Here is a 13617-nt window from a genome sequence, read left to right as displayed (position 1 = left end):
ATTGTCTTTTTACTCGGGCCACTCTTCGTTCTCCATGTACTGCATGCTGTTCGTGGCAGTAAGTACTCAGCGTCCGTTTCCGGGGGGTGAGGTGCTGCGTGCAGCCGTGCAGCTCACGTGTTCAGCCTCAGTGTCCCCCCCCCGGGCGGCCACCTCCGGCATCCTCGTGAGCTCGGCTTCTGCGGCTCAGAAGGGGCGCCCGTGCTTCTGCCGCCGCCCGCTCCGCTGCGGGGGAGGCCCGGCCCGGCGTGCAGGCCCCCTTGCGGAGCGGGCGGCGACGTGGGCACCTTCCGGGCAGTGGGGGGCCCTCCCCCGGGCACTAGCGGTTTCCTGCCAGGGTAGGAACCTGACCAGCAAGCTGCCAGCCTGGCGCTCGGAGGCCGGTGACGTGCGCCCTCGCTTCGGGACGGGTTTTCTGCGACGTACCAACAGCCTGTGTGTCAGCACCGCGGGTCCCTGCTCTGGAGAACCGGGCCGGGGTGGCCACTGCTGGGCGACGGCCTGACCCTAACTGGGAGCCCTGGGCCTTAGGAGCTCAAGCGGCCCCTTTCCTCCGGGGGTGCTGCTGGCCTTAGGGGTGGAGCTGTGATTCGTGGATGTGAAGCCAGCTCTTGCTGCTCCTTGAGTAGGTTTTGTTTTCCTTCCACTTTCTGAAGCACTTGATTGACGGCTTTCCGCGGGACCAGAAAGGTCGCTGCTTCGGGACTTAGCATCTGTCCAGTTGGCAGGTGCACTTCTAACTGCTAACCCCGACAGCAGCGTGCCGGTTGGCCCTTGCGCCATACACAGTGGACAGTGAAGAGGTAGAGGTATTTGCGCCCACGGTTCCAGCTCTGGAGATGAGTGTTCATCCAGAGTCACTTAAGGAAGACCAGGCTTTAGGGCATACCCAGGAGTCTTTAAAGGTCAGCTCAGTGGACTTACTTTTTATAATGTTCTCACTCTCCTATCTCTGCGTGTCTCTCTTTCTCTATAAAATTAACAAAATTTGTTGGAAAAGAAGAGAGCGAGAAGAGCTCTCTACCCTAAATGATCAGCTACAATTTTAATCTTAATTTTGTGAGTGGATTTTTATATGGTTGTGTTGTGTGTGAATTTGCCATTTGCTCTTTTTCCCCCCCCCCCTTTCCTTGGTCACAGTAAGTGCTCTTGAGTATTTAATGCTTACATTATAAGTCCAGGATATGTAATATTAAGAGTAGACTGCTGGGAGTTAATTTGGTCTCATTTGGAGACATTTTAATATCAATTCTTACCAGAATCCTGCTTTCACTTGAAAAACCCAAGTTTGAGAAGTCAGAAGAATGTAAAAATTACAGATGCGTGTGCTATGCAAAATTCAAACCCACAATTTCAAAACCATTATAATTGAGCTAATTTTTGGCTTCTTCACCATTTTTGGAAATATAAGTCTTTTGTCTTAGGTTAATTTAATTTTGCGAGGAAGCAACGGTACCAATTTAGCAGAATTTGGGGCTTGGCTTCCTTTTTAAAATACACACCCAAATGTTTCTGAAAATGTGCCATGGGGAATGTGATTTATTTGAAGGGAGGAACAAGAAATACTATTCCAATATCCTCTGTTCATTTATCTTATTAGGAAAAGTTAGCATTCTTTCTAAAGGGAGCCACCATATATTTTTCTTTTCAAATAGGGCATGGGGGGAGCGTATGTGTTGTGGTGAGCGCTGTGAATTGTGTAAGACTGACGAGTCACAGACCTGTACCCCTGAAACAAATCATACATTGTATGTTAATAAAATTTTAAAAATTTAAAAAATAAAAAATAAAATAAATGGGGCATGGGGACTGGGGGAGATGAAGGCTAGAGCCGTTAGTATCCTGAGGAATCTTCCCAAAGTAGAAGTCTGTGACCGCGTTGACGGCTTTTCAGTGTTTGCACTGTGTTTTATCTGCCCCCAGCCAGACCTCGCCATTGCGGCTTCTGTGCTTTGTCGTCCCTCACCTGTGTGTCAGTGTCTTTAAGTCCTTAAGGAGAGAGACTCAAGAACCCTGAGGTTGATATTGATGATTTGCATTTAGACTACTTTAATTGTTGACTCTTGATAATCCTCATGACGTAGGAGAAGAGGGATGGTTGCCACCCTTTTATAAAGTTGGGGAAATAGGGGCCTTGGAAGGCTGTTGCGGTCTGTCAGCTCTCTAGTGGTCTCTTGCTCATCAGGTTCCCTTGCTTTGCTGATAGACCCCTTGATCTGAACCCTAGTCCAGTTATTTTAAAGTTTAGGTGATGACACGTGACTTTTACCAACTTTTTTTTTTTTCTAAAGATTTTATTTATTGATTTGACAGAGAACACAAGCAGGGGGAGTGGCAGCGGGAGAGGGAGAAGCAGGCTCCCCGCTGAGTGGGGAGTCCAACGCAGGGCTCAATCCCAGGACCCTGGGACCATGACCCGAGCCCAAGGCAGACGCTTAACTGACTGAGCCACCCAGGCGCCCCCCAACTGTTTTTAATTGTAAAGAATGTTCTCAGACATATCATATTTCCATATCCTGTAGTTTACAGTTCATGTTTGCTCCTTTGACCCTTCTCAAAATATCTGTACATTCAGTCAAATATAAACTTTCACTGAGGGCTCTTTTGTAAAATATGTGAAACTACTGTATAGAGGATGAGATTAATAGATAGAGGGCCTCAGTGGTAAGCCTGCTCTGTGGACACCCGGGAGTGTATGAGGAGGTAAGTTAAGGATCTAAGCAGAGGGAAAATGATCTTGATTGTACTTTGGTAACTGCGGTCAGTATGAGCTCGTAGAGGTAAAGTTATAATGAAAAGTTCAGATAAATAGATTTGTCATAGACCAAGGCCTTTCTGGAGAGGAAAGCTGGTCAGAGCAACCATGCACTGCATTTCAGGGACTCTGAGGGGTGGAAATATTTACTTGATGTGGATGTAGGCCCCAGCTTTTATTTCAGCCCCTGAACACACAGATGTCTCCCTGCTTTCCAGCTCTCACATTTATATACAACATTTAACCAGCCCCACGTCCTCTGCCATTTCCTTAGGCAGTGACTCATCTTGTTTCCCTAGGCATCTTGGCATCATGGGTCAGTCCCAGATTTGGGTGGAGATGTACAGTCATTTAAATTTGGAGGACAGTTTTTGATAGCTGAAACTTCCGCCAAGAATTCCTGACACCCAGAAATTAACTTTAAAAAAGAAAATATCCTGACCATTGTTCTCCTCTGGCAGGCAGCCCAGCCCTGCACTTGACAGTGGCAGGGCAGTCAGCACCCATGGATACCACCTCGGCTGGCGGGAGCATACGGCAGGGCTTCTTTGCACATAGCTGGGTCTGCCCACTGAACTGGGCCAAGTGCCAAAGAATCCAAACTTACTTCACTGTCCGGGAAAGGAAGCATGTTGTGAGACCGTTCTTTTTTCAGTACATATATATATGGAATGTATTGGAATAGATACTGAAGGAAACACGTTTCCCAGCACTGTACTGTGGAGCCTGAAATCTCAGATTGTGTTTCTGTCTGTTACGAAATTCCTGGATTAATTGCGACAGTGGGGGCCCAAGCACCTTAGTGTCTGTGCTTCAGCTACACCCCCTCCCCTGCCACAGGATGTATCTGGGTCTTGCCCCCTCCCGTTGGGATAGTGCTCTTTGATACCACCCACTTCTCTCAAGATTTGTACAGTCCTTCCCCCACACTCACCCTGTAGTACCTACGATTGGTGATATTTCAGGAAGATGGTTTCCAAAGTGTGACTTAATGCCGGGCATTGGGCAAGTGAACAGCCCAGGAACTATAGGAATCCTGTCTAATTGTAACGTGGGATTCTACATTTAAATTTAGAAGCTCTGTAAATCCTAAAGATGGTGAAATTGAAGCCTAGAGTAAACACTAAACAGAGGTCAGCCTTAGGGTGTTCTCCTGGCCAGATCTGTCATGAAGTGGAGGTAGAATAATGTATTGCCTGGCTCAGTCTTAGAGGCTGTTTTTCAAAATACATACAGCAAGGAATATTTCTTTGTGTTGAACATGCAACTGTTGGTCTAGTTCAGGAGGTGGCAGATGATTTCAGTAAGAGGTCAGATCATAGGCTTTGTAGGCCACAATACAGTCTCTGTTGCATGCATGTTTTTTTTTTTTTAAAGATTTTATTTATTTATTTGACAGAGAGAGACACAGCTAGAGAGGGAACACAAGCAGGGGGAGTGGCAGAGGGAGAGGGAGAAGCAGGCTCCCCGCAGAGCAGGGAGCCCGATGCGGGACTCGATCCCAGGACCCTGGGATCACGACCTGAGCTGAAGGCAGACGCTCAACAACTGAGCCACCTAGGCGCCCTGCATGTTCTTTTTTTAAAAAAATAGTCCTTTAAAATGTGAAAACCATTCTTAGCTTGCAAGCTGACCCCAACTCAACTTTAAAATGGGGGAAAAAACCCTTATTTTAAGAATAGATTATTAACTCTGTGAGACAACAGCATTTTGTAGTTAAGTGTTACAGGATCAAGGAAAGGCAAAATAAAAATAAACCAGCCTCACAAAATATTTTTGTCAGCAATCAGATTTGATTTTATTTTAAATTCTTTGTTTGTTTATTTATTTGACAGAGAGACACAGTGAGAGAGGGAACACAAGCAGGGAGAGTGGGAGAGGGAGAAGCAGGCTTTCCTGCTGGGCAGGGAGCCCGATGTGGGGCTCGATCCCAGGACCCTGGGATCATGACCTGAGCCAAAGGCAGACGCTTAACTGACTGAGCCACCCAGGCGCCCCAGCAATCAGATTTTAAAAGTGAGAAGTTAGACCCTTTAATGGAAGCTAATTTTTTTTTTTCCCAGAAACTTTAGGCAAAAAAGGCTATAGTCTACCCTTTGGTGATAGTAAGATAATGAAAGAATACCTAAATAGTGTCAACAGACATTGAATTTTATTTTAAAAAGCTGTATTAAAAAAAAAAAAGCTGTATATATAATATTTTACAAAAAAAGAACGTGTATACCTTTGCATTTTTTTTTTCCGATGTGACCCCATGCATTGAAAAGCCCTGTTTATTTTGACCAGATCTTTTGTGTTCCCTACAAAACTATCATGAGGCTCTTCCCAAAAGAGATTCAGTGTTGGATTCTTTCTGGATTAGGAGGAAGCCTTCTCTGCACTTGTCAGGGAAGCATTTGCTGCCTGCACGTGGAAGGTCTTCCTCCAATCCCCTCTGCCTTTGACTCTGGTTATTTTGAGCAAATCGATTTTCTGACCTTGTTGCCTTAAGGAATAAGAAATGGCCTTTATGAATCTCTAGTATATCTTAGCTAAGAAGCTTTTATTTATTTCTTTAAAGAGTATTGGACATAGTAACTTATTTCCATCCCATTTTCAATAGGTTTTACTTTGCTAAGAGACTGGACACTTTAAGAGACTGAACACTTGACCCTACACTAAGCAGTTAAGAGTTTCCTGACCAGAAGCCCTATGTGGAAGAGTGGCTCAGGGCCTACCCTTGCTCAGTTTGCTCTTGTTGGAAGGAAAAACCACATCTGGAACCTTCCTTTTCACAAGGGCCAGTAGTGATGCCTGGTTTTAGTGAGGACATTCCTGGAGGATATTGGTGGATTATCCCTAAGGCTAATTATCAAACTATTTTTTGCTTTCTAAATCTGGGTTATGCACAATCATTGGTTGTATCTGATTCGCCCTGAGCTCTTGCTCTGATACACCGTCTGGTCAGGAAAATAATAGTTCCTTTGCTGGAGAGACAGCGAGAAATCGAGATAGGCCTCACTGTGGTTTCCTTTTGAGGCCTTGAGGTTCATTTCCTCTCCTAAGTTCTCCTGTGGTAGATGTCTATCCTGCCTTTTGAACAGATGAAAAAGTGGGCAGGGAGCAGTGTAAAGGTTGGTGAAGTACATGATGTATCTTTGTTTTTCCTGCTAACTTTATTCTCAGTTTGTGCCTCCTGGAACCCCACATGCCTCTTGCCTTTTCCTGTGACAGCAGGGATGACACTAGTGATAGGCTCAGTTGTTCTTTTCACAGACCTGTTTGCTTTGCCTCCAGGGAGTACCTCAGTGACCAGCTGCAGGTTGGTCCATTCTGCCTTGTCTACCCTTTCTCTTATTTCTAGTTGGGAACTTTCTGCTTCGGAGCTGCTTTCACCAAAAGGTTGGATGTTAGGATCAGGAGGGATCCAGACACTAGAATTTGTCACTAGGCAGTATGTCCCCCACTAGTGGACCAAAATCCCCATGGGGCAGGTCAGTTGAGGCCAAACTGAAGCATGCTCAGAGAAGAATATTAAATGGGCCTGAGAGCAGCAACAGAGATGGGTAGATGAACCATTTTTGGCTTAGGGTAGGGGTTCACACCTTGTACTGTACGTAGAAAGAAGTCATGGAAGTAAATCCCATACCCAATGCCAGACCGCTCTTGTAACAGGGCCTTCAGTGGACATTTAATGTGTTTGTTCTCATGGGATTTAATTTTTTTTTCCCTCACGGTGTGAACCCCAGTGTATAAATACTATTTTCCTTCTCGATTGAAACTTAAACTTTTTTTTAAAAGTAAAACTCCTCATCATTCAAGTCACAGAAATCCAAATTAAGAACAAAATGGGATTTTAATTGAACACAGGTGGCTGGTAATTGGGATTTTATCTTTTGGTTGTAAGCAACTGACTTAGATCTCCCAGAGGGAAAAAAAATTTTTTTTTTTTAAAGATTTATTTACTTATTTAGAGAAAGAGAAAGTGTGTGCACGTGAGCAGGGGAAGGGGCAGAGGGAGAGGGAGACAAGCAGACTCCCTGCTGAGCAGGGAGCCCAATGTGGGGTTCAATCCCAGGACCCTGAAATCGTGACCTGAGCCGCAATCAAGAGTCAGACCCTTAACAGACTTGAGCCACCCAGGCGCCCCCAAAATGGTTTATAGTAAAGACCTCGATGAGCTAGAACTAGCATACCACCAGGAACTGAACTTGCTCCACCTGTCTGCTCCACCTGTCTCACGGGCCGCCGGGCTTCCTGGTGTGGCTGTCACTCTACCCCATCCTTTGCTCTCTCCTCAGGGCTTGCTGTCCTTGCCTCACCATAACTTTTGCTTTCTCCGAAGTTTAGTTTGCAAATAGCCTATCCTGTATCCTTTAGGTGCTCTTTCTAGACCCTCTGAAAAAAGAGAACCCGTTCATCCTTCTGCAAATTCCGGAGGGAGAATACGGCCCAGCAGATCTCAGGTTCGGGCCTGTCAGAGGTCACCTTCAGTGCCCTCTCTGAAGAGAAGGCAGAGTGGTGTGGCCCGGATGGGTCTCCCCCTTCACTGGGTCTGTGGAGGGACGGTTCCGCCCAGGAGGGGAATTTGTAAGTCGCTGACACTGCCACTGAGTCCCTCCCATACCGTGCACAACGCTGGATGTAGAGTTCCTCAGTTCTGAGTTGTAAGAGAGAAGCGATGGACTTCCTTACTTGAATGTGCTCGGTGCGTACGTGATTAGCAAACAGACGTGTGGGGAGAGGGGAGTCCGCAAAGGCAGGGCCTTACAGAGCCTTTTATTATAAGCTTTAGCATTAAGGCAGCTCTGTCCCGAAATCTAGTACGCGTAGAACAGTGGTGAGAGCTTCCAACACTGCTTCTCTGAGGCAGTTACGAACATGTACTTCCCTCAACAGTCTTGTGTTTAAAGGTACATCGACTGTCCTCTTTCCTCTAAAAGGACAAGGAATAGAATAAAAAATGATAAACCCACAAAGTCAAAAAATGGAGAAGGAGACAACAGGCAAGAGGTAATGATTTTGGGAAGCAGTTATAAATGAGCGGTAGAGGAAGTCAAATCTCTAGTGCCTCCAGAGGGTGAGATATTAGAAGATCTGCACTGCAGGACCCAGGAAAAGCTTTGCTTAACACTGCTCTGTTGAAGCTGCTGACGTAAGAAAGACTTCTGGCTGGCAGCACGGGAGGACAGTTGTCCCCGTCTGGAGTTGGCATGTCAGCTGTGGAACTCAAGTGGTCCAAGGGCCAAGAAACTCAGTGTGTTTGGCTCCGTGGGGTCTACTGAAATGGAGGCGTCCTCGCAGCCGTGAACAGGGCTGTAGCTAGGTGATGCCCGGCCTTCCCAGAGCTACACTGAGGAAACGGCAGGCGAGAAGGAAGCACACTCACTCAGCCAGCCTCACCCCGAGCTGAGAACTGTTCTGTGACGGCAGCCTGCGTACACGCCACGGCCGTTGGTTATCAGAGCCAGAGCCTGGAGGGGAGGGTAAGGTTAGGTGTAGAACCACAGTGGGGGGCTTCCTAGTACCCCCCTCAGGGTGAAATCATCTCTGGGTCACCAGAGAAGGGGGTAACATCTATACTTGGGTAGATGTGTAAGGAGAAACTAGCTACTTTGAGGGTGGAAGGTCACCTAAAGTACACAGAAGCTTGAGTACTAATCCGTAAGTGAATATTAATTAGGGGCAAGCTACCTAGAGTTAAAGTGAGGGTCTTTGGAAGGAAAATACTGTTAGGATTTTAGAAGCCGAAGTGAGGGAAGGACCTTGAAAGTCCTGAGTTTTCTTTGGGTTGGAAGCACAAACTAGGACTAAGCGTAAATCCATTTTAGAGTTGGTATTGTTTTTTTCTCGCTATGTCCTTAACAGAGGTAGGTGCAGTTCTCCCTACGGTGCATTCCTATAAATATTTATAATTCAGAGGTATATATTTTTATAGTCTGAAGAACCCATGCCTTTAACAGTTATATGAAAAGGCAGTTACATAATCAAAAGAGGGACAGCTGAACTTTTGGGGAGTAACATCCAAAACTTGGCTTCAGCCCCAGTCAAGGTACTATTCTCCTTGAAATGAGTAAAACATTTCCAATGAAGACAAAACTAGTGAGGGGAATATTACTGGCATGGTTGTGTTACCTAATTGGATTCAGTTGCCAGATGCAAACTTTGCTTCAACCAGAACCAGCTATCTTCCCAACTCCAGAATCTTGAGACAAGCCTCTTACTGTTTACATTTTTATAGCTTCAACAACAAAGAAAAAGGAAAGGAGGGTGTCTGCAGAAAGCCAGGAGTACTTTAACCAGCTAATGAGTGCAATTCAATTGAACAACTGGTATGCTCTTTTACAATTAGATGTTTCTACTGTGAAAATACTCGATAAAATTAGTCTCCGAGTTTTTGCCAGCCGCTGAGAACTAAATGCTCGCTCACAATACACAAGGAACTGGGAATGGATCTGTTTCAAGTAGGCAGTGTCTATGGGCACAGCCACATAAATTGTTTTCTGAGGAATGCATTTAATTAAGTGTATGAGTCACAAATTATCAAACAGAACTTTTAAAATAGATTTTAAAAGCATATTCTTATTAGACAGAAATAAGGCAAAAATTGTTGCTGAAAGGAAGTGATAGGAAAACTATCGAAACCCTTCTATATCACAGTCTTTAGGGATGCACCCAAGTCGGGCAGGCTGACACACAAAAGGAGATATTCTCAAGTCTGAGGAGTGTAGGGAAAAGTCATGGAACTTAAAGGGCACACGTGCTACTCAAAGACTAATTCACTGTTGGATCAGGACTCAAGTAGAACCTGTATTATTTAGGCAGAGTATTAGATTTACTTAAAATACAGATTATTTAGTCTCCACCGCCCTTTAAAATAACCTGAGGCGAGAACTCTCAAGTAAACCGAATCAATTAAACTCTATCTCTAGACAGACCGGGCGGAAAACATAGTAGCTTGGCCCAGGGTAGGGACACCCCGTGCTCAGAATGCTAGCAGTTTATCCCAAGACTTGGAACTAAGGCTAACTTGGCTGGGAATCAGAATTGTAGCACAGACTCTGCCAGAGGACGGGCGGCCCTTGAAATCCGAGAAAGTCCTAAACACGGGGAACCCCTTGCCCTGTTTACAGTTTGGAAAGCAGTCTAGCTAGACAGGTACAGTAATGAACTGTTCTAAAGACAAGTCTCTGGGGCAATCACTTTTTGTTTGGCTTATTTAAAAGGATGAAGTTTCAGGTGTTGATGAGCGTAAGAATGTTTGCCTACAGCCTATTCTAGATGTAATTTATACTCTGGTTATTTAATGGTTATTAATAGTAATGACTATTAATATATAATGACTTGATCATGTAAAACACACACCTTTAGGGGTGTGGTGATACTTAAAATATATAAAGTTTCCAGTTGGGGTGTTAAACTCTTCTCTTTATTCCTGTCTTCTCTATTAGCTTTACCTTCAAGCCAGGATGAAGGGAGACTGGGCAAGACTCTTACGCCCCACACTGCAATTTGGTCTTGTTGCTGTGTCCATCTACGTGGGCCTCTCTCGAGTTTCTGACTACAAACACCACTGGAGTGATGTACTGACTGGACTCATTCAAGGAGCCCTGGTTGCAGTATTAGTTGTAAGTATACAGGGCGGCAGCCTACATCTTTTACTGGTAAACACTAGGATAACTAAGTAGAAAACCTGTCCCAGGGAGAAAACTATCCAAAGGCAGATGATGAGGCTCAGTAATTTTTACTGGGTCATCACCTGATGTTATTAACTATGTTGCTTTTTGCAAAAGTTATAAAAATCTTACTGTATGTACTTTTGTAAAAGGCTATGGCTATAGTGTTTTGTTTCATTTTGTTTTTGGCATGAATTGCAGAAGAACCTGAGTGCTAACAGAGTAAAGCTATTTACTCAAAACCTACCTAAATAAGCAATTCTCAATTTAAAAGAATCTCTTCTAACAAAACTTCTCTTAGTCACTTATTTTTTTGTACCCTTTCTCTGTTGTGGGGTTATTTATTTTTGCCAACTGCTTGTTACAACTATGTATATGGTTTTTAAACTTAGAATGGGACAAAAGTATTTAATGATGTAATTTAAGTATAACTTGTTTTCTGTAGGCAGTGTATGTATCCGATTTCTTCAAGGAGAGAAATTCTTTTAAAGAAAGGAAAGAGGAGGACTCCCATACAACTCTGCACGAAACACCGACGACGGGGAATCACTTTAGGAACAGTCACCAACCTTGAAGGTAGATAAAACTGGCCCGCTTTCTAAAGGAAAAGGATTGCAACCAGAGGACAGAGGATGAGTTTTCTTCATGGTGTACAAACCTTTAAGGGACTGCTGCTGCTATACCTCTTGGACGCCCACTTTACCTGTGTGTATATAGTTACATTTAACACCATGGTTCTCTAATAGCGCTGAGTTCATTAAAAAAAATTTCAAGCCTTTCACTAAAACAATGCCCACCTGTACATTTTTATTAAAAAAATGTAATGCTTATGTACAAATGTGTATGCAATAATATGCTTTCTTAGAATGATGCCTGACTGAAGTATGATACATATTAAAATGTTTCAGTACAACTGCCTTGACATGGGAGAACCAAATCAACACTCCTGTAAGCATTTGTAGTCAGCTGTAATCAGGTGGTGCAAAATTTAAAACCCCACATTCGTTTAGCTGACTCTTTATAAGTAGAGGCTGGCAGCAAACACAATATCCCTCTTGATTTTGGTGATTCCTAAGAGAAAAGAAAAGATGGTTTAAGCTTCCAAGACCACAAAGACTGTGATTCCCTTGCGGGGGGGCGGGGGAAGAGGTTAATACAACAATCTCGATGATACAAAACCTTGCTGGTCTAAAAGATAGAGGAGTTCACAGGCACCTCTGAGAGGAGAGGAGGGTAACTTAGAAACCAGACTCCTGTTCCTATGACTCTGGACTCAGAAGTATCCCGGTTCCTGTGTGTGTGCAGGGCCGTGACAGGGTCTCCGACTATGCACAAAGACCCACTGAGGGAAGGACTAAACCGTCAAAAGTAGTAGTTAGTTGACCCAAAAGCATGAATTCTCAGCCTACTTCAGGAGACACTTTATTTTCACTTACCACTTGAGATTCTTTCTGGACTAAGGGAGGACAAACATAAATTTCATTATTTAGTAAGTTTACGTAACTTAACTTAAACTCTGGTTGATTAAATAGGTCTGCCCCATCAACCATATGGAAACAGTACCCAGTTTTTGCACACCTCTTCTTAGGACACTGTTTAGCAGAAATCATTAGGGGTTGTGACTACATGAGCAATAACAGAGCGACAAGGTGACCGCTATTCTTTGATGTGTTAACTCACAGCCCTTTTTCTTGGCAAATATTCAGACGGAACAAACTGTAAGCATGTTATATACTCCCTCCGACCCCCTGCCCAGAGCGACAAGGTGACCGCTATTCTTTGATGTGTTAACTCACAGCCCTTTTTCTTGGCAAATATTCAGACGGAACAAACTGTAAGCATGTTATATACTCCCTCCGACCCCCTGCCCGCCTCCATTACTACCCCCTTTTGGACTGGCCATCCTTTCTTTTTTGGTCTTCCTACTTCCACCTTGCTAATCTACAGACTTCCCTACAATGCAACAGCAAGAACTGCCAGAGCACCGCACTCCTGGGGTCAAAATCTCCAATCATTTCAGGAAAAAGCTGGGAGCTGGGGGGTAACATGATCATCTCTTTTCTCCTTCCTACTGTTCTACTCACTGGTCTCGTACTCTTGCTTACGTCTATCAAGCATACATGAAGGGCCTCGATACCACCTTTCGAGTGGGGGCCCTAGGCCATCTCATCTGTCTCTCAATTCCTGTTGTCTCTTCCTTTCTTTCCTGTAGACTTATCACCACCTGAAATACTTTAATTGTTGACTTGTTTATTGCATGTCTCCCTACACTAGAATGTAAGCTCCATGAAGGCAGGGATTTGTGGGGTTTTTGTTCACTGCTGTATCCCCTGGTGCTTAAAACCATGCCTGCACATAGTACACAATAAATATTTATAAATGATTACATCTAAAATCTCGAAACTTCTTCCCACAGAGACACTCTAAAATTTTGTTTAAATACTACTGGATGGCCCTCCGTGGCATTCCAGTGAAGAGCATCTGAAAATGTCTTCCTACGTTGTGGCCAAGAATTCAAGTCTCAAAAGATCTGCCTTAATTATTAGAAAAAGCTTCGACTGGATACTGACCTTCTGCAAATTTGTTTTCCAGCTCAGTGTTTCCAATGGCTTTTGCTGCTTGACACATCTGTCGAAGCAGTTCTTCCAGGCGCCTCATACAACGAATTATGCTGCCTGTAAAGAAAAGGAAACAAATCACTTGTAAAATGGAAATAACCAGAACAGTAGAACTTTTGTTAGAGGCAAGGTAGGAGAACATGGGATGACTGAGTAATAGTACTTTGAGGGACTTCCCATGCAGTAAATGAGGTTGAAGACTTGACTGGCTGCCTGGCAGACACTAGGAGGGATACAAAGACAAAAAGTTTAATTTCCCATCCTTGACTAATGGTAGAGTCCTGATTTATTATAATGTGTTGACATTTGCTCTTATAAGTTCACAAAATGCCCTGGGAGCAGGGGGGAGAGCAACTTTGGATTAAGGCCACAAAGATAACATATAACCTGGGTCTGTAAGAATGAGGAGGTCTCTGTCAGACAGCAACAAAGGAAGACCACTTGGGCAATGCAGAGAAGTGTAACAAAGGGCAGCTACTCAAGGACTCTGAGGGTGGCCTAATGAGGTATCTGGATACCATCCTGTGAAGAGAATGCAACTAGAGATTTTTAAGCAGGGGACAAGTAACAGGATCAGATTTGTCATTTT

The 13617-nt window shown here is 44.2% G+C and overlaps 2 protein-coding genes across 10 annotated transcripts in view; one reads left to right on the top strand and one right to left on the bottom strand.

The window, feature by feature from the left end:
* The window catches only part of PLPP1 (phospholipid phosphatase 1), a 100802-nt gene extending 88004 nt beyond the window's left edge, over positions 1–12798 (top strand). For 2 of the 9 annotated variants that reach the window (XM_035014434.1, XM_035014435.1), the window contains exons 4-6: positions 1–58; positions 10186–10362; positions 10856–11215. In XM_035014434.1, the coding sequence (XP_034870325.1) occupies positions 1–58; positions 10186–10362; positions 10856–10984 (364 nt within the window). In that variant the 3' untranslated portion in view covers positions 10985–11215. Of the gene's footprint in view, positions 1712–10185; positions 10363–10855; positions 12060–12175 lie in introns of those variants that run through there. The other 7 variants (XM_035014432.1, XM_035014436.1, XM_035014429.1 and 4 more) reach the window with 5 other exon arrangements.
* The window catches only part of MTREX (Mtr4 exosome RNA helicase), a 114512-nt gene continuing 112081 nt past the window's right edge, over positions 11187–13617 (bottom strand). The window contains exons 26-27 of the mRNA XM_035014428.1: positions 12981–13085; positions 11187–11481 (exon numbers count right to left, since the gene is read on the bottom strand). Coding sequence (XP_034870319.1) covers positions 11429–11481; positions 12981–13085 — 158 coding nt within the window. The 3' untranslated portion in view covers positions 11187–11428. The remainder of the gene's footprint in view (positions 11482–12980; positions 13086–13617) is intronic.

The sequence above is a fragment of the Mirounga leonina genome, unplaced genomic scaffold, assembly GCF_011800145.1.
Source record: "Mirounga leonina isolate KUSES-001 unplaced genomic scaffold, KU_Mleo_1.0 Mir_168, whole genome shotgun sequence".
Classification (NCBI taxonomy): domain Eukaryota; kingdom Metazoa; phylum Chordata; class Mammalia; order Carnivora; family Phocidae; genus Mirounga; species Mirounga leonina.
This window is presented reverse-complemented; position numbering and strand designations above follow the sequence as displayed.